Source organism: Scleropages formosus, chromosome 8 (genome assembly GCF_900964775.1).
Source record: "Scleropages formosus chromosome 8, fSclFor1.1, whole genome shotgun sequence".
In the NCBI taxonomy this organism is placed as follows: domain Eukaryota; kingdom Metazoa; phylum Chordata; class Actinopteri; order Osteoglossiformes; family Osteoglossidae; genus Scleropages; species Scleropages formosus.
The window spans coordinates 31,154,197-31,174,740 of NC_041813.1; the positions used below are offsets into that span (position 1 = coordinate 31,154,197).

Below are 20,544 nucleotides of genomic sequence, written 5' to 3' on the forward strand. Positions count from 1 at the left end.
CTGTATGGCTCCGATGAGGAACCGTATGGAAACGCCGAGAGTTGTTAGCAACGGGTGGCCAGCCGTCTATAAGGGTACTACGACTACTGATGTTTTCTCGATGAAGGAAGCGGGAACGGGGTTATTTTGGTCGCTGTAATATATTACATAAGTACGCAATGGCGACAAATAACCCATCCGTGTTTCTTGTAATGATAAACGGGCAAATAGAAGGAGCAAACGTGAGTATGAGAGAGGCTCTTTGTTAGCAAGCACGGCTAACATCCACCGACTCCCAGACGACGTTCTCTGTTGTCACCACCTTTAGTGTTCTGTGTTGAAACAGTGTCGAAATGTACAAGGGATACACGTTTCGTTTCTTTACGGATTTCTGATCATTTTATTTTGCAGTTAAATTCATATTTTCTTCTATTTGCGTTTTTGTCTGGGACTCGTTGCACTGACCGAATAAGTTTAACGGTTAACAGGTGAAAATCTTTGTTTCAGTTTCCAGAATATGACGATCTTTACTGCAAATACTGTTTTGTGTACGGGAACGACTGGGCCCCCACCTCGGTGAGTGAACGGCCCACAGGGGCACCAGCAGGCCCCAGTGTTCATGGGAAGTGTAGTCGTACCTCCCTAGGTTTCAAAGGAAGTGTGGTCGCTTCTCGCTGGTGTTCATGGGAAGTGTAGTCCTATGTCCCTGGTATTCACACCAAGTATGGGCGGTTTTCACAGGAAATGTGCTCCCTCCTCCCTGCTGCTCATGGGAGGTGTGGTTCGGACTCGGTCTCATCACGTCAAGCCTGCACGCTGCTGTCCACGGACTTTCTCTCCTAAAGAACTGCTAGGCTGTGATCTTGAACTCTTGCTGCACGTGTAGGGTCTAGAAGAAGGAATCTCCCAAATCGCCTGCCGGGGCCAGGGGACCCAACCCGCCTTGGTGTGGAACTTCCCCTTGGAGATCACCTTCAAGAGCACAAACCCATTTGGCTGTGAGCACGCCGTCCCCTCCCCTGCTTGCCGGCATGAACAATAAGATTCCCTCTTATGAAATAAAGTACATTCCTTTAGTTACTTAGGGCAGTCATATTTACTTGTTGACTTTTGGCGGTGTCTTGGCATTAGAACCCTGCACATACGCAGTTATTTTAACGAGCAGAACAGTAGCAGAGGAACTCCTTGGAGATGAACAGCCCATCGGCACCTGTGACCTGTTCCGGACTTCTCTTACCACACAGGGCCTCAGATCGCGGTGAGCGTCTATGGCCCCGACACCTTCGGGAATGACGTGGTTCGAGGCTACGGGGCCGTGCACGTCCCCCTCACCCCTGGCAAGTGAGTGTTGCCCCTGTCCTAAGCATCGAACTGTCCTGTGCACCAGGGAGCAAAAGCAGCTGGGCAACCAAGGCTCACGCTGTTTTCTAGAAGCACCATTATCAGGTATGTTAATTACTTTTTTCAACAACAAAAAAAAAATAATAAAAATTTTCCCCCAGGCATGTAAGAACTGTCCCCATGTTTGTTCCTGAATCTACTTCCAGACTACAGAAATTCACAAGGTAAATATGCCATCAAGGTGGCAATTTCCATTTTTTCAAATGATGGAAATGCACCCACACGATTTTACACCATTTGGTGTATTGTATGACGACCAGTTACTGTGTCACATTGTGTTGTGAACATTTTACTTGCATTCATCCTCCTGCATGGGGTCTTAACACCTTGCCTTGTCTACAGCTGGTTGATGGGACGGCGTCCAGAGTTCACTGACCCCAAAGTGGTTGCTCAGGGAGAAGGGAGGGAAGGTAGGTAATCTGCGCTCTCCTTGGCCAGAAGCATTGTGGTTTCAGTAGCGTCAGACTGTGGCTGTTGAGGTCTCCCATCAAATCTGCTCCAGTTTTTTTTTTTTTTTTTTTTTTTTGTGTGTGTGTGTGTGTGTGAGTGAGAGAGAGATCACAGTATGGCAGACAGTGCTCTGGCAGCAGGACAGTTTCAGTACCGCATGAATTGCTGCCAAAGTTCCGAGCACTCGATCTCTGGATTAGGTAATCACTCTACTCTTCCTGGTGTTGAGGTGACACACCTCGCTGGAGGTGGTTTAGCTGTGCAAGTCTCCTGGTTTGACCTTCTCGCTTCTCGTATCAGATTAAATATGGAACGAACCCCACCCACAGATTTACACTTCAAACACTTGTAAAAGTCCATGTTTACACAATAGCTCAGGCAACAGGCTCGGACTGGCTCTATTGTGGCCATAGAAAGGACGCGGGGGCATTTAAGGGTGCTGTGTGTGCCACCCCGCTGCTATGTGCTGCCTTTTTGAACCTACAAAGAGCTAAAACTAACCCAAAAGGACATGTTGCTGAATTAGCTATGCTTGTATTGGGGGTGGGGAACAAACTGCTCTTGGGCAGGATATGATGTAACACTTCAACGTTCCCATCAGTGACCCGGGTGCGGTCTCAAGGCACGGTCACCATCTCCTTTAACATCGTCACCAAAGACATGAAGAAGCTGGGCTACGACGCCACCCCTTCAGAAGCTCTGTCTGCCGCAGAAGCCCGCACTCCAAGCCTGGCCCACCCCCTGTGACCGATCCCCCCGCCCCAGCCTGGAAGAGCTGGAGGAGTCTCTGCTGTTTTCACGGTCATGAAACGCTCAGCTCCCATGGACCACACACCCGTACCCAGCCTCAACGAGGTCATAAACCACCAACCTCCACGGATCACGAAGGGACCCCTGCCACAGTTCCCGTTGTCGAGGGCAGAAAGATTCAGAAGCCCAGTGTTTGCGGGCTGTAACCTTTGCTTGTATAATGGATGCAGAATTTCTACATTTCATGCATTTATAATAAAACTTCCTTTTCTATGCAAGTTATATGCTCACCTGTGTAAGGTACAGCCCCCAGAGCACCATGGGAACTGATAACATCGATTTAGTTGGGCAGCTCCATGCTGACAACACCAACACCATGTCTGTAAGTACAAGCTCAAGTGATAGTTTATTTTTTACTGTTGCAGCTACAGGTCCTTAAGTCACTTGCTGCTGTTTAGATGGCGTTAAAACATCACATTACTCATGTGACCTTCCTACAAAACCATTACACAGAACAATATGTTACAATAATACAAATGATAAATTATATTATACAGTTATAATGCCAAACAAGTTGAGCACATATCCATAAAAAGCAGCCTGCTCCCAGTAATATGAAACAGTCGGTAAATATACAGACACGGTAACATGGAAAAAAAAACCAGACTTGAATATGCATGTTCACAATGTTAGTTCTGCACAGTAAATACATCATGAGTACATGGCAACAGAAGGTGGAGAGAAGGGGGGGGGGGGGGGGGGAAGGACTTAGGATGGTTACAGGAAAGACAGTCATGACCATCTGAGCTAGATATTGTTTGTAGTTGAAGACAACATCGCAGAACCTTTTTTCCCCATTCTGGAGCACAGATCTTTCATTTTAAACTTTAAATTTTGCATATTTATAGTATACTCATCTGCAAGGATAAGCAGTTTTTTTTTTTTTTTTTTTTAACAGGATAAGAACCTGTTCAGCCCATCACATCTACCAGATTAAAGTATATAAAGATAGCTTAAAGCTGTCCTCCCCCCTCTTTATGCCTGAGTATGTGTGTTGGTAGGTAAGCTAGTTCTCTATAGTCAGAATCACAGCCACAGTTTGCTACAGAGCTGCACAAGGACCGAACTACACCGCAACAGTTCCAGCAGAGGGTGCTAGTGGGGACACCTAAGAAGAAAAAAAGAAAGGACAAGTTGGCAGTGATCGCAAAGAAACCAAACCAATCACGGGGCAGAAGACAAGTTACAAAATAACTATCTACAAATTGGTATTAAAAAGTCAAATATTAAAGATCCTCCTTTTTTAATAAATTGCCAGAAATGTAACTTTGGTTAAGTGTCTTTTCGTGATAAGACCCTGCAGTTCTGTTGTGCTTGTGCGCACTTGCTCTCCGACAACTCATGGCAGGGTAGAACGGCACAGGTAACAGGGCGGCAGGGCAAACGGCCGGTGCCGAAGTGGGACGCTGCCTGGACGGACGCGTCGCCGTTCAGATTCGCCGAGATCCGCTTCTCCTGTGGAGTGCCATCTACGCGCAGAAAAACCGCTGCCTCGACCGCTCGTCCAACGAAAAGGTAATGCACAGTGTTTAGTTCTCCCGCTAACTACAGTGAAGCGCGGGCAGATCCCTTTAAGGTTTATCAAAGTTTAAAAAGGAAAAAGTCTTTAAAATTAACAGTTCAATAAACTGCATTGGTCAGAATAATCCGAGGCAAGGCTTCGTGATGGCCTTTTAAAACTGACCGACCGGCACGGTGATGCCAGTCTGGGGGGGAGGGGCGCACTCCATAGGGGGTGCTGACCTACTGAATTACATGAACTGCACGGCAAAGGCAGGTAGACATCTCTGACCTCTGTCACGTCCACGTGCCCGCTGTCGGCGACCGCTCGTCCATGCAGGACCGTAGTGATCCAGAGCCCATTCCGGGAGGCAAAGAATGTAAGGCTGAGTTCCCCCCTGCACTTAACTCCCATCCATCACAGCTCTGGAAACACACACTTAACAGGCATGTACTCTTCAGGGTCTGATGTACCAGGGATATGTTGCTGAGGAGCAGAAGAGCGGCGCACCCACTTCTGCTTCTCTCCGTCTCGGTGGGACTAGAGCTGCAGAGGAAGTTTCTGTAAGCTGCCCCCAATCCAACCCACCATTTCCCTTTGTTTCCCAACAATCCACTCATTCTGTACACACTGAAAACTCTGGAGCTGCTGAACGTGTAGATGTTTCGGATTGTTGGCGTGACCTGGAGCTCGGCAGTTGAACAGGCCCAATAAGATCAAGAATTAAAAAGGTCTATTTTAAAAACAGTCACTATTCAGAGAGCCGTTAAAGTGAGCTAGCTGGACAACAACAATGAATTCACATAACCACTCCACAATCCAACCCATCACTCTTTTCTCCAGCCTGAATGCATAAAGTTTATAAAAAAAAAAAAAACTCAAACCCACACATACACACAGGGTGGCCTGTGTTACCGTTAACAGCTGTCCTTTAAAAGGTCCAAAAGGGCTCCCTACTGCGCTCAGAGTCTGCGCTGCTCGACAAGGAGTTGCGTCCCACTTTCTCAAGTCCCAGTGCCAAGGAGAATTTGCCACAGAGTGTGACACTTGGCTGCCGAAGCCTTTTCTGCAGGAACAGTTTGATCGCTGTTTTGCTTGAGCTAAGGACTAATGGTGAACCAACAATCAACAAAAAAAAAAAAAGGAAAGAAAAAAACCCACACTAAAGCATGTGCAAAATCCCTGCTTGCTTAGAACATGAAATATTACATGTAAACTGAACTGAGTTCTCTAGTCTGTCTACTTATGCGTACTGGAAATACACAAGTGTGTGTTCACCAACGCAGAACATTTAAGTTACTCTGATTAAAAAGGTTAGCATTAGTAAATGGATCGCTTTAGTAGACTAACATAATAAAACAGCAGAATTCCTACATTTCCAAGCTTCAGATTAATTTTAAAGCAATCCAATGAAAACTTGGTACCCCCATGAATACTAGACAGTCTTTTGCAGAGCAACTACTGTATATACTTTGAGTGACAGGGTAATCATCACACACGAGTAATTTCAGCTGATTTGGGGGGGGGGGGGGGGACCAGTCGCAGTCGGGATCCTCTCACGCAAAGGCCAAAGAGCACCTTCTGGCAGGTGAAAGTGTAAACTCCACTGCTACTCCAAAAAGTTTTAAAATAGCACACCTGTCTGAGAACACAAAGGACTATACTGTCTATTGTGGGCAGGGCTAGCTGTGTCTCAAACAGAAAGGGGTTGGGCCAGGGGCAGCGCCTCACAACAGGAAGGGGTTGGTGGTGGTGGCAGCACCCTGGTTGCCTCCAGCTCCAGACGGGGGCAGCACTGTGCTCATCAGCGGCTGCGGCATGGACAAGGAGGACGGGGCACTCACGCCCATGCCAGGCACCACGTGGCCCACGGACGCCAGTGTGGTCATGCCAGGCACAGGCACCATGGAAGAGAGGGGCAGCGGCTCAGCGCTCATCTGGGGCAGGCCCCCGAAGGCTGGGGTGCCCATTCCCATCATAGGGCTCACCCTCATCTGGTTGAGGGTGGGCGGCTGCGGCTGGTTCACCTGGAAAGGGTTCACCGGAGCTGGGGGTGGAGGGGCCGTGCCTGTTGGGGAGACGGACAAAATAGCAAACAAAGCAAACGCGACCATTTCCATTTTCGTGTTACGAAGAGCCCTGGTAGACACACCCTTGGGGGACGCACCGGTCAACAGAAAGGGGTTTGATGCGGCCGAAAGCTGCGGAGGCTTGCTGACCAGCGAGTCCAGGTTCACCAGAGCGGCGTTAGGGCCCAGGAAGGACTCGGGGGTCTTCCGGGAGGTTGTGCTCGGCAGCAGGTCGAACGGGTCGGGGCTTGCGGAGGCGGCGGGCCGCGATGGGAGGCTGGAGCTTCCCCGGGCATCTCCTGCAAGGCAGGGAATCCATGCGGTTGAGCGGGACATGTTCAGCCTGAGCGTGAGAACACAGCGCACGTTCTTTCCCTACCCGTTTTGACGGAAGAGGAGCGAAGGCTGTCAAAGTCAGATAGGTCCTCTTTGGATGTACCATTCAAGGTACTGAAGGGGTCGAAACTACCTGTAAGGGTAGGAACATGTCAGCATCATGGGGTATTCCATCATGTTTATTATGAAATATCAAAAAGTTCATCCAAACAAATCCAAATGCAGGGATGCGACTGCACTCAAATCATAACCAATATACCATTTATATCCCCGAAACCATAGCACGGGTGTCACAGACTGAGCTGTGACAAGCAAATTGGTAGCAAGGAATCAGTAAGATGCCGGCAAAATAACATCAACGAAGTGCTGAACCTTGTTGCTGCTGTTGCCTGTTCACATGCATTTCACTTTGTACTGCTACACTGCTTGTTTTGGTCCAGTATTCCACTCAACACTTCCTGTGTGAACTAGATAATAGTAGATCAGGTGCTGGGAAAGGCCTACCGATATCTGTCCATTTGTCATTAACCATTAACATTTCTTTTATCAAAGTATGACAAGTACATGCAATTGGTTGTAAAAAGTGAGTGCATTTATTGTTTTTAGGGGTCATTCCTGTAGGCCTTTTGCTTACCAATCAGATATCTGGCATTCTGTGCTGTTTGGTACCTTGTATTGCAAACCAGATGGAATGAACCATTTGGGGTATTTCTAGGTGGGAGTCCTTGGGCACAACCAACTTGACAAGGGTGTTTTGCTGTGCAATGGGATAAATGTTTTTATAAGTTGTAACATAAGGATATTGTAACGACCCACATTACTGCTTTAATGTAAATAGTTGCGCGGGGGCGCAGTGGGTTGAACCACAGTCCTGCTCTCCGGTGGGTCTGGGGTTCGAGTCCCGCTTGGGGTGCCTTGCGACGGACTGGCGTCCCGTCCTGGGTGTGTCCCCTCCCCCTCCGGCCTTACGCCCTGTGTTACCGGGTAGGCTCCGATTTCCCGTGACCCCGTATGGGACAAGCGGTTCTGAAAATGTGTGTGTGTGTGTAAATAGTTGCATTATGGGAAATTTGTAAATAATGTTCGTAACCGCTGGGGTTACGTCGGGGGGAAATGGTGGGTTGACTGGCTGCCACTGTGTTAAAGAGAGCTTAGGGGCGCTAAGGCAGGCTGGCTGTAAGCGCAGGTCTTGGAGGAAAAGGGGTCCTCGGACCGAGAGCATTATTCCCTTTGTGTTGGTGTTTAAATAAACCGTTCGTTATGAACGCTGCCTCCGCGTCCTCCTTCGCCCCATCCAAACCCACGGCGCTGCGCGCCACAATATTTATAGTAGAAGAATTTTGTATGGCTTGTGTCTGTATTTATGTTGGATGTAATTTTTGGGGAAATGCACGTTGGAATAAGTTGAGGCTGTTATGGTGTAGCCAGAAGGGCGGAGTTACTGCTATATAAGCTTTTATTAGGTTACTAGTGGATGGTTGCCAATCGATGAAAACTTATACAGACTCAGGCAGATGGGCTCTCATACAGCAAACAGGAGAGCTGAGTATGGCTGCAGATACAAGGGGTTAAGCCCATGGTTCACAGGCCTTATGTTCTTTTGTAACTTAATGTTTGTTTTTGTATTTGGCTGGGGTTAATGTGTTTTGAAGAACACCTTTCAGTAAAGAAAAATTAACCTTTTTGGTCCAACTACTTCAGTTCTCCACTGCTACCTCGATCCGTCATCCATACCCTCACAATGGGAACCTTAGCTTGCACCTCCCCGTCAGCCGTTCTGATAGCTACTTGCTGACAAGCACTTGGCAATCGTGTGCTCGCCCAACCTAGCCCACCCCCCATCTCGCAGCATGTGCTTGCTTGCTCGCACTGCTCTGCCACCAGGCCTGCATCTCTGCATGGGCAAGGGAGCACAATGCCACTTTTCCTGTGGAACGGGTCCAACAGATGTGCCTCCACTCGGTTCTACCTAAACCACCTGGGCCAATTATCAATACAACTAATTCAGGGCAGAGTCACGGTTTAATTTTTTACTTGTTTGCCTTTCCACACTCACTAGGGGACTCAACAGGTGACGAAGGTTTTTCTCCTAACCTGCGGTCTTGGTTCGGACAGACGTTGGTGCCCAGGGGTCGACGGTTGGCGCAGTGGCAGCTGCAGATGTTGCCGACGCCCCCCAGGGATCAGCGTTCTTGATGGGTGTGGCGGAGGCTGAGCTGGAGGACGATGCCCAAGGATCCAGCGAGGCGGCTGGTTTCGAAGCTGTACCTAAGGATATGCGACAAACATTCAGCGAAACAGGAAGTGGGAGAACGAGTGCTGGCTTAACGCACAGACACGTGCCACAAGATGCTGAACAGTTTTCACAGCTGGGATCACACACTTCTACACTGATCCTGAGCCCACTTCTACATGCCACACACAGGTGGCGTTTCCACTGACAGCAACCATCGTGGAATTCAAAATTTGTTCTTTTGCTGAGATGTACGTCACTTTGGACAAAAGCATCTGCTAAATGAATAAATGCAAATGTAAATTTGTCAGTCTTGACGTGTGTGTGTGTGTGCATGCATGCCATGAAGCAAGCAAGCAAAATACAGCAATTAGTACATGACTAAGAGCACAATGATCATGTTTGATCAGAAAACCTCCTTTACATATTCACAAGCACATCTCCAACACCCAGCGGTGGAATTTTCTCACTATTCAGCCTGCGAGATTAGCAGAACCCTGCTATTAGAGCAAAGGAGGCTCTAACCACATACAGCTCAGTAAATATTTCCAGGCAAAACTTGATTCACCCCCATCATGACACATCAGTTGTGTACAGAGAATACAGATTGGCAATTGTTGTACAGCCACACTAAAACTTCACCAAGGTTCTCCTGGACATTTGTGTGCGTGCGCGCGCGCGCTGGAATGCACCCCAACTGGTCTGAGTGCAGGCCCGACGCACAAGTGCCGCCGTTGGATGCCCTGGGGGTGGGGCTGTCAACTGGAGTACTTATGTACCCATGCCATGCAAACCCTGACCTGCGCAAGCATGTTTCAACTCAATTCAGACTCGTTCTCACCCAGAGTAATACTGATACTAAAAACCCTCGAAATCAAAGTCCAAACTGTGCAACATGCGCGCTGCTCTGGTCTGACTGTTGTCTCTGGTCTTTAAACATCAAGCAGAGTCCTTAAATTAGTTGAAACAGGTTGTTAAGGTGATTATGAGGAATTAATGCATGCCCCACATCCCAGCAGCAAAACACATGCTGGTCTTTGGCAGTTTAAACCATTGCGGTCCAAAGTAGTTTCTCCCTCTACTCTTTGCCATCTATATGACAAATAGTCGAAGACTGAAGACCATGCAGTGGAGGTGAAAAGAGGGAAGGAGACTGCAAGCAGGACATACGAGTAACAGTGTGTGGCCAGAGGGGTATGGGGCAAGGCTTACCGTAGGACTGCCAGGGGTCTGAACTGGCTGCCTTGGACACACCTCCCCAGGGGTCTATGGAATGGGTTGGAGGGGAGGCTTGGGGTACAACGTCCATCAAGTCCATTAGGGAAGACTGCGGTTGCTGGTCAAAGAGACACAAAGCAACACAATGACAACCTTTCCCTCAGGTACCAATATTTCAAAGTTTGGGGGAAAAGATCTTTCCAGAACTTCTGTCATGCTCACACTGTCTACAAACACGGCTCTAAAAAGTCATATCGATGGGAAGGAGAAGCAGTGAAACCGCACGTTCTTTGGAGAGCTTAAGAGTCAGTCTGCCAATAAACACCATGTACTGCAGTCATTCAAAAATAAACTACTCAGTTCCCATGAGGCTCTTCACTCATGTAGAGGCCTGTAGCCAAAGTATGGCTGCCATCTGTGTGGGAAAATATCCCCCCCATCAGTAGAACCCACCTCCTTCTTCTTCACTGACTTTGTTGTTGTTGTGGTGTCCTTGCGGCTCTCTTCTAGCGCCATCTGTAGACGGAGGTCATCACCACGCCTCATCCTCTCCTCCTGAAATCAGTGAGTGACAGGGCATTAAAGGTAGCAGCCATGCGATAGTCCCTGAAGAACCATGCTGCTGTAAACCCTGAACAACGAGCTTGACCTCAAACATGCAAATTAATCAAGGAAGGTGAAGACTCAACGGCACAGGAAAAGCAGATCAGATGTTTTGTGTTTTGATTATCCTCAATGAGAGGTCGCAACAATGGGTGGGAGCACTAGGGGTTGCATTAAAGAAACTCCCAAGGAGAGGTAATCACCTCCCTACCTCTTACTGTGATCAGACACAATCAGGGCCCTTCCTGAGATGACAAGCTCCATGTGGACAAGAACTCTGGTATGTGTGCCAAAAGACAAAAGGAAATCTGGAACTTCCTTACTCATGCCACAAATTAGTGTACATCGTTAGAGTCTAGTCTAATTCCTACCCTACGAAGGGAATAAGCAGCTTTAGTTCCCCAAGGCACTCAACGTGTCTGTTCACTTTGTGTCCCATCTACAGTGGTACTGAGTGAGTAAAATATGCATTTTGTCCTCAGCTTCTCCCTGCATGAAAACAAGTGTTTACAGCCAAGGACAAGACAAAGGCTGCCCCATTATCCTGTTGCCCTGTCCGGTGGAGCAAGAAACAGCAGGTTATACTTGCTTTCCCCAGTCAGTGAGGCACCATAAGGAAGCGCCAGGGCAGAAGAGCAGAGACTGGTACAAAAAACTGGGCCCGAAGCCAGAAGTCCAAGTATAAATCTGTGAGTTGGGCATTACTGCTCAGCTAAACTGAAGCACTGGGTGTGCAGATGGAATAAATCTGTATAGAAATAGCCAAGAAGATGCAAAACTGTAGACATCAAAACTGGACATCCTTGACCATTTGAAATGAAACGTGTATAAAAGCTAGTCTACTAACAGGAAGGCCTTCCCCTAATCGCACTTTGTTCAACACCCTTCTGCTTGGCCTTAGTACAGCAGACTCTCAAGCTCGGCAGTCAGTGAGATGTCAGATTCAGACATGCCATACCTGCTCTGCAGCCTCGCGACTCATGGCCAAGGCCAGCTGCAGTTGCAGCTCCTCCTCGCCGCTCGTCTGAGGCCGGGCCTGTTCCAGCTCCGAGGAGGCATTGGGACTTGTAGCTGGGAGAGACCAATACAGATGGGTCAACAGGGAAGGTTCGACAGGTGGCCGAAGAACTGGAGTTGGGACTTGACCGGTTCAGTTCATTTTTAAAAAAAAAAAAATAAAAAAAAAAACCCCCATACATGGAAAACAGCTGTTCCGGCATTTAGCCTGAAAGGAAACGGACCGTTGAAATGACTCCGTGTGTCTGACTGCATGGCAGTACAGCAAGTGCTACCAGGAGGTCAACTGAGCCTCAAGCACTCTAACACTCTGGAATTCAAACAGGGGCAGAACTGCTCTTCCCACTGGCCAAGTAGAGCCTTTCAACGTTTTCATGAACACACAAAGACACACACACAGTGACAACATTTTTAGGGCAGAGCAATTGAACAAAAGTGCCATAAACAGAGGCACTTCGACTAGAAACATATGCTCTCGATGGCCAGCTTGTATTGGTGCGGTGGCCGAACAGGTGCAGACAACATGCTGCTGAGCAAACGGGATTAAAAGTGGCAGCGAGCCAGGAGGCCCAAGGGTCAAAGCAGCGAGCCGCAAATGCCAACTGCAGACTAGCAGAAACCTGCAGAAGACACTGTGACAGGAGGTTATGACTGTCAGTGTCCCTGGCATTCAAAATTGGATCATTTATTTTTTTTTTTTACATTTAGCTGACACTTTTCTCCAAAGTGACTTACAATGTTAGGGTTACAGTTACTACAAGCTTACAGTTATTTACCCATTTATACAGCTAGGTAATAGCATCCCTTTTCGCAGGGATGTTTATGGAGGTCCACTATATTTACCTTCAAAAGGAGGGAAACGTTTCTAGAAACCCAAGTGAACTGTGGCGATCTGAGTTGAGTAAGCATCCTCAAGCACAAAATGTTTCTCCACAGCTGAAAAGAAGCAGTAATATTTAACCAACAACCTGATGGAAGAGCCAGGATGCGATGCAACTGTCAAACTCCAGGTTGCCATGCAATGCAGCCCATGTACCAAGTGCTGGCAAGTCACCTGATGCTCTGATTAGCAGGGATCAATATGCCACCTGCGATCAAACAATCGTGACCATATGAACCTCCTGGGGATTTTTTTTCTTGGTCTTCAAATACAACACAAAATGGTGTGTTCATCACCAGCTACAACAGTAGTCGCATGTGAAAAGGCTAGGAAGTTTTGTACTTCTACCAGCTTCCAAAAAGAACACAGGAGAAAGAAGGGCCTTTGGGATTTCAGCCATAAAGGTTCAAGGCTCCACCTACTCAACGTGGGACAGACCTATTGGAAAGCAACTCACCTGAGTCTCAAAGCCAGCTCTGCTTACCCTCCTCCATCAGAAACTGAATTACAGTCGACTGACGTAAACCATTATGAGCTGAAGGCTCATGCTGATCCGTGGTCAGTTTCTGTTCCTCCTCACACGGCACAGAGCAACACTAATGGGACCACACCGATCCAGGGTCAGCGTGTTTTCCTCACAGTAAGCAGCCGAAGCTCCCGAGAGGATCACCATACACAGCGGCACCACTTCTGGGAATGTTACGCAACCGCAGCGGCATCGAGTTTCCGCGCAGAACGCAACTCAGCTGGGACCTCATCCGCTATGTTCTCGCCTCACGTCTTTTGATGTCAACAAGGCAGTCTGTCTGTCGGCCAGTCACCTGTTCCACCCGCAACTGGAAACCGCTGACGTGGGGAAAGGGTGACGAGACACAGTGCTGTTTGCGTCCTCTGTGAGGATGACAGAGCGAGGAAGGTCCAGTCATAAGGAGAGCACGTGGCAGGAACCGCCCACCACCAGCTGTTTGCACTAAACCAGTGAGAACATACCATCAATCAGTGTTAACCTGGCTTTGTGACTAGCGCCCTGCTCATCTAGACACTAAACCATCAGGTTTTAGCCAACAGGTCCTGTGCACCTGTAACTTTTTCTGCACCTGTTTATTGTGCTACTGATGTACTCGGGTGCCTAATCAGGACCCAAACAGGATGCCAAGCAGAACAGAACCCAATAAAGATACCGAGCAGGACCTGCCAACCAGTCTTACCATCAGTTTGGCTACAGGACTTATCGAAGCGGAAGTTAAACAAAACCCGTGGCATTTCCTTGAAAGAACAACAGGAAACTTCCAGTGGAATGTGAACAATTCCTCTGCTGACACCCGAACTCTGCCTCGCTCCCCATTTCCCTGCCCTCCCCCGACCTTAATGACTCAGCATGTCAGACATCTGTATTCAGCAATGGACACGTTTACAAGAAACACCCCCCCCCCACCCCACACACACACACACACACACACACACGTCCATCAACCCACACTGAGATCACCTTATTGCCTCAGCCATAAAACACCCACGGGAAGCTAAAGCATTGCAGACAACAGGAAGGCAGCAGGTGGTCTAGAGCTGGGGGGTGTGGAGGGTTCTTACAGGAAAAGCGGGGCAAGTTTCCGGCTCTACCATCAACAATGTACTCAAGCTCTGGTGAGCGTCCAGCTGTGCAGATGGTATAAACTAACATTCTGAAGTCACCTTGCGCAGTAACATCTTCTGGAGAGTTACACAATAAAAAGACACACCCACAGAGCACAGCTCTCTTTCACTGGGGGCTAACTGCAGCTCTAAGAGGCTGCCTTGTTTCTTATCTACTCTTTTGGGTCTAAGTATCTCCCTGGGGAGGGAGTGGGGACACACACACACACACACACACACACACACACAAAAAACACAGGGCCTCAGCCTACTTCCTCCCTTCAATCCCAGTAACACGTATCGCTGAGGCACTGCCGCTGGGATTTCAGGAATGTCACATTCCAGCATGGAGCACGGCTGGAGGGGATGGGGGGCAGAGGGAGATGGAGCAGAAGGAGCAAACTTTGCTTGGCCTGACCAGGAGGAACATGAAACGGGGAGCAGGCTGCTCTCCAATGCTGGAGAAGCAGTTAGCTAGGGCTATCTGATACAGAAATGGTTAACCCGCCACAAACTCCAGCAACAAATGGACACAAACAGGCTTTACTTGATTTGACTGCCAGTAGCAAAAAAAAAAAAAAAAAAAAAGGAAAAGGGTGGGTGCGTGCACACACAGACACACAACAGAAACCATTTTATAATCTCACAATGAATAGCCTTCAGCCTTCCACAAATCTTTATCAAATCTGTAACCGCTAATGATTTAAAACCGGCTGATCCAAACCAAAAAACCCACCCCTTCATTCACCCCAGCATAGAGGCTCACTCACAGCCATGGTAGGAGGCGGGGGAGCCCTCGGAGCGGCCGTACTCCTCCGAGTAGCTGGTGGACAGGTTGGGCTGGCTGGAGCCGCGGCCGAAGCTCATGTGACCGCTGCTGCCCGCGCTGGTGGCCACCTGCGCCATGCGCTCCTTGGTCTTGAGCGCCTGTGAGCGCTCGCCCTTCAGTCGGTCGTCGTCCTTGAGCAGCGCCACCAGCTGCTTCGACTTCTCACGCACATTGATGCCCTGGTCCTTCCCGTCACGGTCCACGTACTGGAAGTCCTTCAGCGTCTGGATGGCGAAGATGTTTTCGCGGCACTGCAGCGCCACGCGCTCTGAGCCTGTTTTGATCAGGTAGTCCAAGAGCGTGAGCGCCTTGTACACGTGGCGCCAATTCTTCCCGTGGTCGTTGAGCCGCTTCCAGATCATACTCATGATCTCCGAGAAGGCCACCACATTATAGGTCAAGTCGGCGATCTCTGACATAAGCGAGCTCGAGGGGCCCCAGGGGTCATTGGAGGTCGCCTCACGCACCTTCTTCTCTGCGTCCGAGTAGTTGTTCACCACGTTCTTCATCTGCCGGCGAATTGTTGAGCTCGGCATGGTTGCGGCTAGCGGCAGTGCTCACGGGAGAAACTCAAGTCTCAAACGTTTGTTTTATGGGGGAAAATGCTGTAAAAAATCCGTCTTATTGCACCTAGTCTCACGCAGTAAAGATTTTATTCTTCTTCACTGTACTTCCGAGGTCTCCAGACAAACGCCTGTTAAAACCATTTCCACACAGAGAAGGGGGTGGGTGAAAGGGATTCCTCCATTACCTGGAACAGAAGAGCACAGTATTAGACACACAAGCACGCAGAGCTCAGGAGGCCCAGGACAGAGAGTCAAGGCATACCCACCTGCCCTGACAAGGTCCCATTTCCAAGATTCCACAGTGCTTATGACAAACCATGGACTATCACCTACCGCTACCTGCGCTTGAAACGGGTGTGAGGAGGAGGAGGAAGGAAGGAAGAGGCCTTCCTGAACGCTACACAGTTTTGGAGTGACAACTGCTTCCCAGAAAGGCTCTGGCTTCTTCCTCAGCTGCCAAATCTCTGCTCAAGTATCACCCCAGCGCCCTTCTGAAAAGCTGAATTGTTTCGGCTCCCGAGAGCCCGTATTCAAACGATCACTCGAGTAGCTCAATTTCCACGCAAACCAAAACAGTAATTTCCGTCCACAGACTGGTGTAATGTTTGTGCTAACTCATTTTGTCCACAACCACGCGAATGTTTCTCTACTTGGATCTGAATGCAATTCACCTATAACCTTTTCACAAAGCTTACTAATGGCAATTTACAGATCCGCTTCCATACCTGAATCAATAATAATAATAAAAAAAAAAAGCACAAGGCAACATTACTCAGTCCAGATGATACCCATCCTAGGCCCCACTGCTGATCAATATTGCACAACCAAACAGCTCCACAATGAGACTACTGTTAGCGCAATCTTTTCAATCCTCCGACTTCCCGCAATGCATTCCTTTCAACTTCTGCTGACCGTTTCCTCCAACATGGTAGCAGGAAGCTGATAAAGCACTTCGGAGGTCAAAGGTCACTCGGCATTCCTGCATTCGAATCCCTCCGTGCCCCGACCGACTGCCGAGAAATAACCCTAACCCTCCCTTTACAGTGGCCTTTAGGGTCGAATGTAAAGCTCTGACCCGCAGGCTGCACTGCCATTCAGCACAGACTCAACAAATTCATTTATTTGCCACCTCCTGCTTCGATCCAACTTTCATTAAAGCTGCCATCATGTTTTTGGTTTAATCACTTACATGTGATGCGCTCAAGGACACGAACCCCTGACCTACTAGAGTCAAGCTGAGGTATCCAAACAACCGGTGCTTGACAGGTTGACAGGTTTCGGTGCCCACCGCGCAGTCAAACCTGTACTGCGACAGATTTCCTGGCCCAAACGGACCCCCTGGAGCTCTGCGGAGACCACACTTCCTGTTCCCCCGCACAAATCGGAAGACTGGTGGGGATGGGGGAAAAGGAAAGGCCCAACAAAACAACTTGGCACAGACCGTAAATTCATTAAAAGGCACTGAAATGTGACTCCTTCTGTCCGGCGGAGTGACCAGTGAGCCCCCCCCGCCGGGGCCTGCATACGCATGAATACTGAAGGGCCTTAATGAAACATCTGCTGCCTTAATCACCTATTCAGTCCCCTTCACACAGGAGGAAAGGGGGGACTCAGCACCAGTGGACCAATGAGGACTATTACCCCCCCACAAAAACAGTCTCTCACACAGCCAGCCGAGCCCCCCCAGTGTGTATTCTGCTCGGTATTACTGCCGGATAAGCCCAGCCCTGTCACAGAGTCTCAGAATCTGGTGTGTCGGAATCGGTCTGAAGACCAGGTCAGGAACGCACCCTTAACCACCCCATTTCCGTTTCATGGTCAAGAGGGACACAGGAAGCTGTCACAAAAAACCACCTTGAAAATGAAACCCATTTTCATACATATACAAGTCTTAATGCAACCTGAGCAAAGACCAAAGGTCATCTACAGTAAAAGCCAACATTTTAATACTTCAGCTACACTCTAAAAAACAGGTTAAAATTAACTGATATTTTTTAAAAGTATCAACTATCAGACAATTCTAGAGCATTAACTGTAAAGCACACCCTGTTCTGCTGACAAATCAGTATAAAGGTTTTTCCCCCAAATATATTTACATTTTTTCATTTAGCTGATACTTTCTCCCCATAGCAACTTACAGTGTTAATCTCTCTACAATTATTTACCCATTTATACAGCTGGATAGTTTTACTGGAACAATTTTGGCCAAGTACCTTGCTCAAGGTTACGACAGCTGGAGATGGGAATCGAACCTGTGACTTTTGGGTCCAAAGGCAGTAGCGCTAACCACTGCACTTCCAGCTGTCCCAGTTGGTATATTACAAATAGTTGGGAAATTCTGATCAATGAGAGTCAACTCATACCTGGCAGAAAACTGACACAGAAATGACCATACAAACATTTACACTAAATATTTTCAATAATCAAAATAGGTGTTTGTGATGTACTGAGCTTTTGGTTTTTACGGGTCAACAGCACTGCTTTGAGATCTCTGCAGAAAGATTGACACAAATCAGTATTTGGGGTTAAACAAAGCCAAGGATTACATTTCTCTGGAAGGGTTCTGAAACCATCCTGTTTTTACCAAGTGTATGACATTTACCGAAAACAAGGCTGACTTGTTCACACATTTACGCTGCCAAAAAGCAATCTTCTGTCCCACTAACACAGATGTGCCTTTTTGTGGAATTAAAAATCTGAGATGTGCTGCTAACTCAAGGACAAGAGTAGAGGCAAAAAGCACAGCTGTGCATCTCACACACACAAACACACACACACAGTATGATGCTCTTCTGGGGTGTACAGTTCTAGAACGTTTCAGTCACCTGTACGGGTGGCGATTCGGCTGACTCAACACAGCAGTATCAAAGTTGAAATCACAAACACACACTTCCCACATGAGGAGGACAGGTCACCTCCCACAAAACCCAACTCAAACTCGACTCAAAGGAACAGGTGGCAGCTTTTCCAGAAACATCTACAACCCTCTGTGCTCACGCCAAGCACGTGGACCAGAGTGGATTCCACCAGTGTCAGCAGACACCTCAAATCGATCCTACGGGTTTTCAGCCTCCAGCGACTACAGAAATGTTCTATGTCAAAAATGACTGTCTTCTCCATGATGCAACCAGGCTTTGCATGCAAAGTACGAGAGGCTACAAGCGAATGAAGCAATTTATGAACCAATAGCAGACATCAGCATTTCCATCCAAAGTTGCTTATCTACACATTTTAACAAGTTGCATTAAGTCCATTTGAGAGGAGTAAACCTGCTGAAGTTACGAAGACCTCGTGAACAGAGGACGGTCAGCGAACCACCACAGTTCTCCATAACTTCTCACGAAAGTCTCAAATTAAGGAAAAAGATGACCAATTTGTTGGCGAAACAATGACTAACGCACTGAAACAGGCTTTTAGGCCACACGGGCCACAAAAAGATGGTCTCCACCAAGTCACTGTTGCACGATCTAAGAAGCTAGTTGACCGGTACACCTCACCATCGAACGAGCCACGGTAACTTGCGATGAAAAACCAACCGATTCAAGTTGAAACTCCACTCACCGACACAAACCATACTTGACAGAACTGCGATTCCCTCAGATTTAGGCACACGCAGATTTGCGCGCAAAGAGCGCAGCGAGGGCCACCTGCAAATGCTTCCAACTACAGACAAATATGTCGCAGTGCGATTATCTCAACTTATCAGCCTTTCGGCAAACACGTCTGACTCACCGTGCTCCTGCTAAAGGAGTCGAACAAAGGATCAACGCTACTAAATGATGTTTTCCACTTTCATCGCACAGGATCAGAGGTCTGTGTGTGCGTCTTCAAGAAAGAGATGCAACTCGAACGGCAGTAGCCTGGCGCCCCTTCCCCATACAAAGTCCAGCACGTTTACCGGGGTGATCCAGAGCACACCTGGGGTCGGGATCGAGACCGCTTGCTGACCACACCGACTTGTCGCAGCACGACCATCACGGAGGGCGCCGGGTTCCGGGAGAGCCTTCCATCGGGGGCAACGCTTCACGGCACTTCCTGGGAACGTAAAGCCTACCAGCGTGCCACGTCAGAAGGTTAAAGCAGATTACGGCGGCGATAATAAATCGGAGCTCGCACAAGGTGTCGAACCTGCTTCGCCGCCGTGCCGCGGTCACCCAGCCGGTTCCGTCACTCGCGGACCGCCTCCAGAGACGGAGGGCGGTCCCGGGGCGGACGCTTCTCGGCCCAAAGTCCCTTCACGATACTACTTTAAGCTGCTTCGCCCTCGTATTCTAGAACATACTGACTGACGAGAGTAAAAGAGGTCGGTCAGAACCACCAAGTGAAGTGGCGAGGGACTCGGCGGTCAGTCCTGCCGCCCCTGAACAGCGCAGAGGCCGAGGGAACCTCAGCTAGACCCCCAGCAGTCCCCACTGACTGGAGCCTCTGCCACGATCCCAGGTTCGCTCCACCTCAGGCCCTTTGTCTCCACTGACTCCATCATCCCCCCCACGACCACCCCGCCCCGGTCTCGGCGGGAGGACAAAAGCGCCGGAGGGCGGCCTCCTGTCTTGGCGCCCCGGGGTCACATCCGCGGGAACGACCGACTCGCACCCCACGAAACACCGGCGCCGCCGCCGCTACTCAGTCAGTCACTGCCGGCCAACTGACTGAGATCGAGCAGCGCGCGCTAAAAAAAGCGCCCGCAACACAGGAGGAGACGTCTCGCGCTCGCGCCGCGCGCGCCACTACCTGTTCCACCACGGCGTTCCCACCACTCGCACTTTTCCTGACCGAACCGAACGTGTCCCCTTCTCAAACACGACGAGTCCGCAGCCGCGTCCCTTTTCAACTTGGCTTCTGTCTGTTCGCTTCCACCGCGAATATATGATGATGATGATGATGATGATAATCAGAAGCCCGCGCGCCGCCGTCTCCTCCCGCCTCAGCGCCTGCTGCTGCTGCCCGCCCTGAGCCTCAGCCTGGCCTCGACGGAGCCACACCAACCGACTAGCTAACGGCTGCTAGCTGCGGAGCGCGA

The 20,544-nt window shown here is 49.1% G+C and overlaps 3 protein-coding genes across 10 annotated transcripts in view; 2 read left to right on the plus strand and 1 right to left on the minus strand.

Annotated features, from left to right (window-relative positions):
* b9d1 (B9 protein domain 1) lies at nt 1-5,297 on the plus strand. Of its 3 annotated transcripts, XR_001966653.2 has the most exons (8): nt 1-221; nt 487-555; nt 866-977; nt 1,224-1,320; nt 1,482-1,544; nt 1,723-1,790; nt 2,432-2,962; nt 3,539-5,297. XR_001966653.2 is itself a non-coding variant. In XM_018764558.2 (7 exons), the coding sequence occupies exons 1-7, from the start codon at nt 159-161 to the stop codon at nt 2,575-2,577; spliced, it is 618 nt and encodes a 205-aa protein (XP_018620074.1). In that variant the 5' UTR covers nt 1-158; the 3' UTR covers nt 2,578-5,297. The 3 variants fall into 3 exon arrangements, 2 of the variants coding, with proteins under 2 accessions (XP_018620074.1, XP_018620075.1); XM_018764558.2 differs by having other exon boundaries at nt 2,432-5,297; XM_018764559.2 differs by lacking the exon at nt 487-555 and having other exon boundaries at nt 2,432-5,297.
* Nucleotides 2,968-20,544, minus strand: part of epn2 (epsin 2) — an 18,281-nt gene continuing 704 nt past the window's right edge. Inside the window, exons 2-9 of one of the 6 annotated variants that reach the window (XM_029254473.1) lie at nt 14,900-15,709; nt 11,559-11,671; nt 10,451-10,552; nt 9,992-10,115; nt 8,641-8,814; nt 6,590-6,679; nt 6,309-6,509; nt 2,968-6,209 (exon numbers count right to left, since the gene is read on the minus strand). In XM_029254473.1, the coding sequence (XP_029110306.1) occupies nt 5,869-6,209; nt 6,309-6,509; nt 6,590-6,679; nt 8,641-8,814; nt 9,992-10,115; nt 10,451-10,552; nt 11,559-11,671; nt 14,900-15,494 (1,740 nt within the window). In that variant the 5' untranslated portion in view covers nt 15,495-15,709 and the 3' untranslated portion in view covers nt 2,968-5,868. Of the gene's footprint in view, nt 6,510-6,589; nt 6,680-8,640; nt 8,815-9,991; nt 10,116-10,450; nt 10,553-11,558; nt 11,672-14,899; nt 15,710-15,790; nt 16,252-19,422; nt 19,523-20,544 lie in introns of those variants that run through there. The other 5 variants (XM_029254472.1, XM_018764551.2, XM_018764549.2 and 2 more) reach the window with 5 other exon arrangements.
* grapa (GRB2 related adaptor protein a) overlaps nt 19,657-20,544 on the plus strand; it is an 11,864-nt gene continuing 10,976 nt past the window's right edge. Inside the window, exon 1 of the mRNA XM_018764554.2 lies at nt 19,657-19,964. The gene's annotated coding sequence lies outside the window, so the exon portion shown is untranslated. The remainder of the gene's footprint in view (nt 19,965-20,544) is intronic.

Bases quoted from the DNA above. Each gene is read 5' to 3' on its own strand.
- b9d1 (XM_018764558.2), top strand. From the start codon at position 159: ATGGCGACAAATAACCCATCCGTGTTTCTTGTAATGATAAACGGGCAA. The intron at 222-486 runs GTGAGTATGAGA...TCTTTGTTTCAG, and splicing joins GGCAAATAGAAGGAGCAAAC to TTTCCAGAATATGACGATCT. The intron at 1,545-1,722 runs GTAAATATGCCA...CCTTGTCTACAG, and splicing joins AGACTACAGAAATTCACAAG to CTGGTTGATGGGACGGCGTC.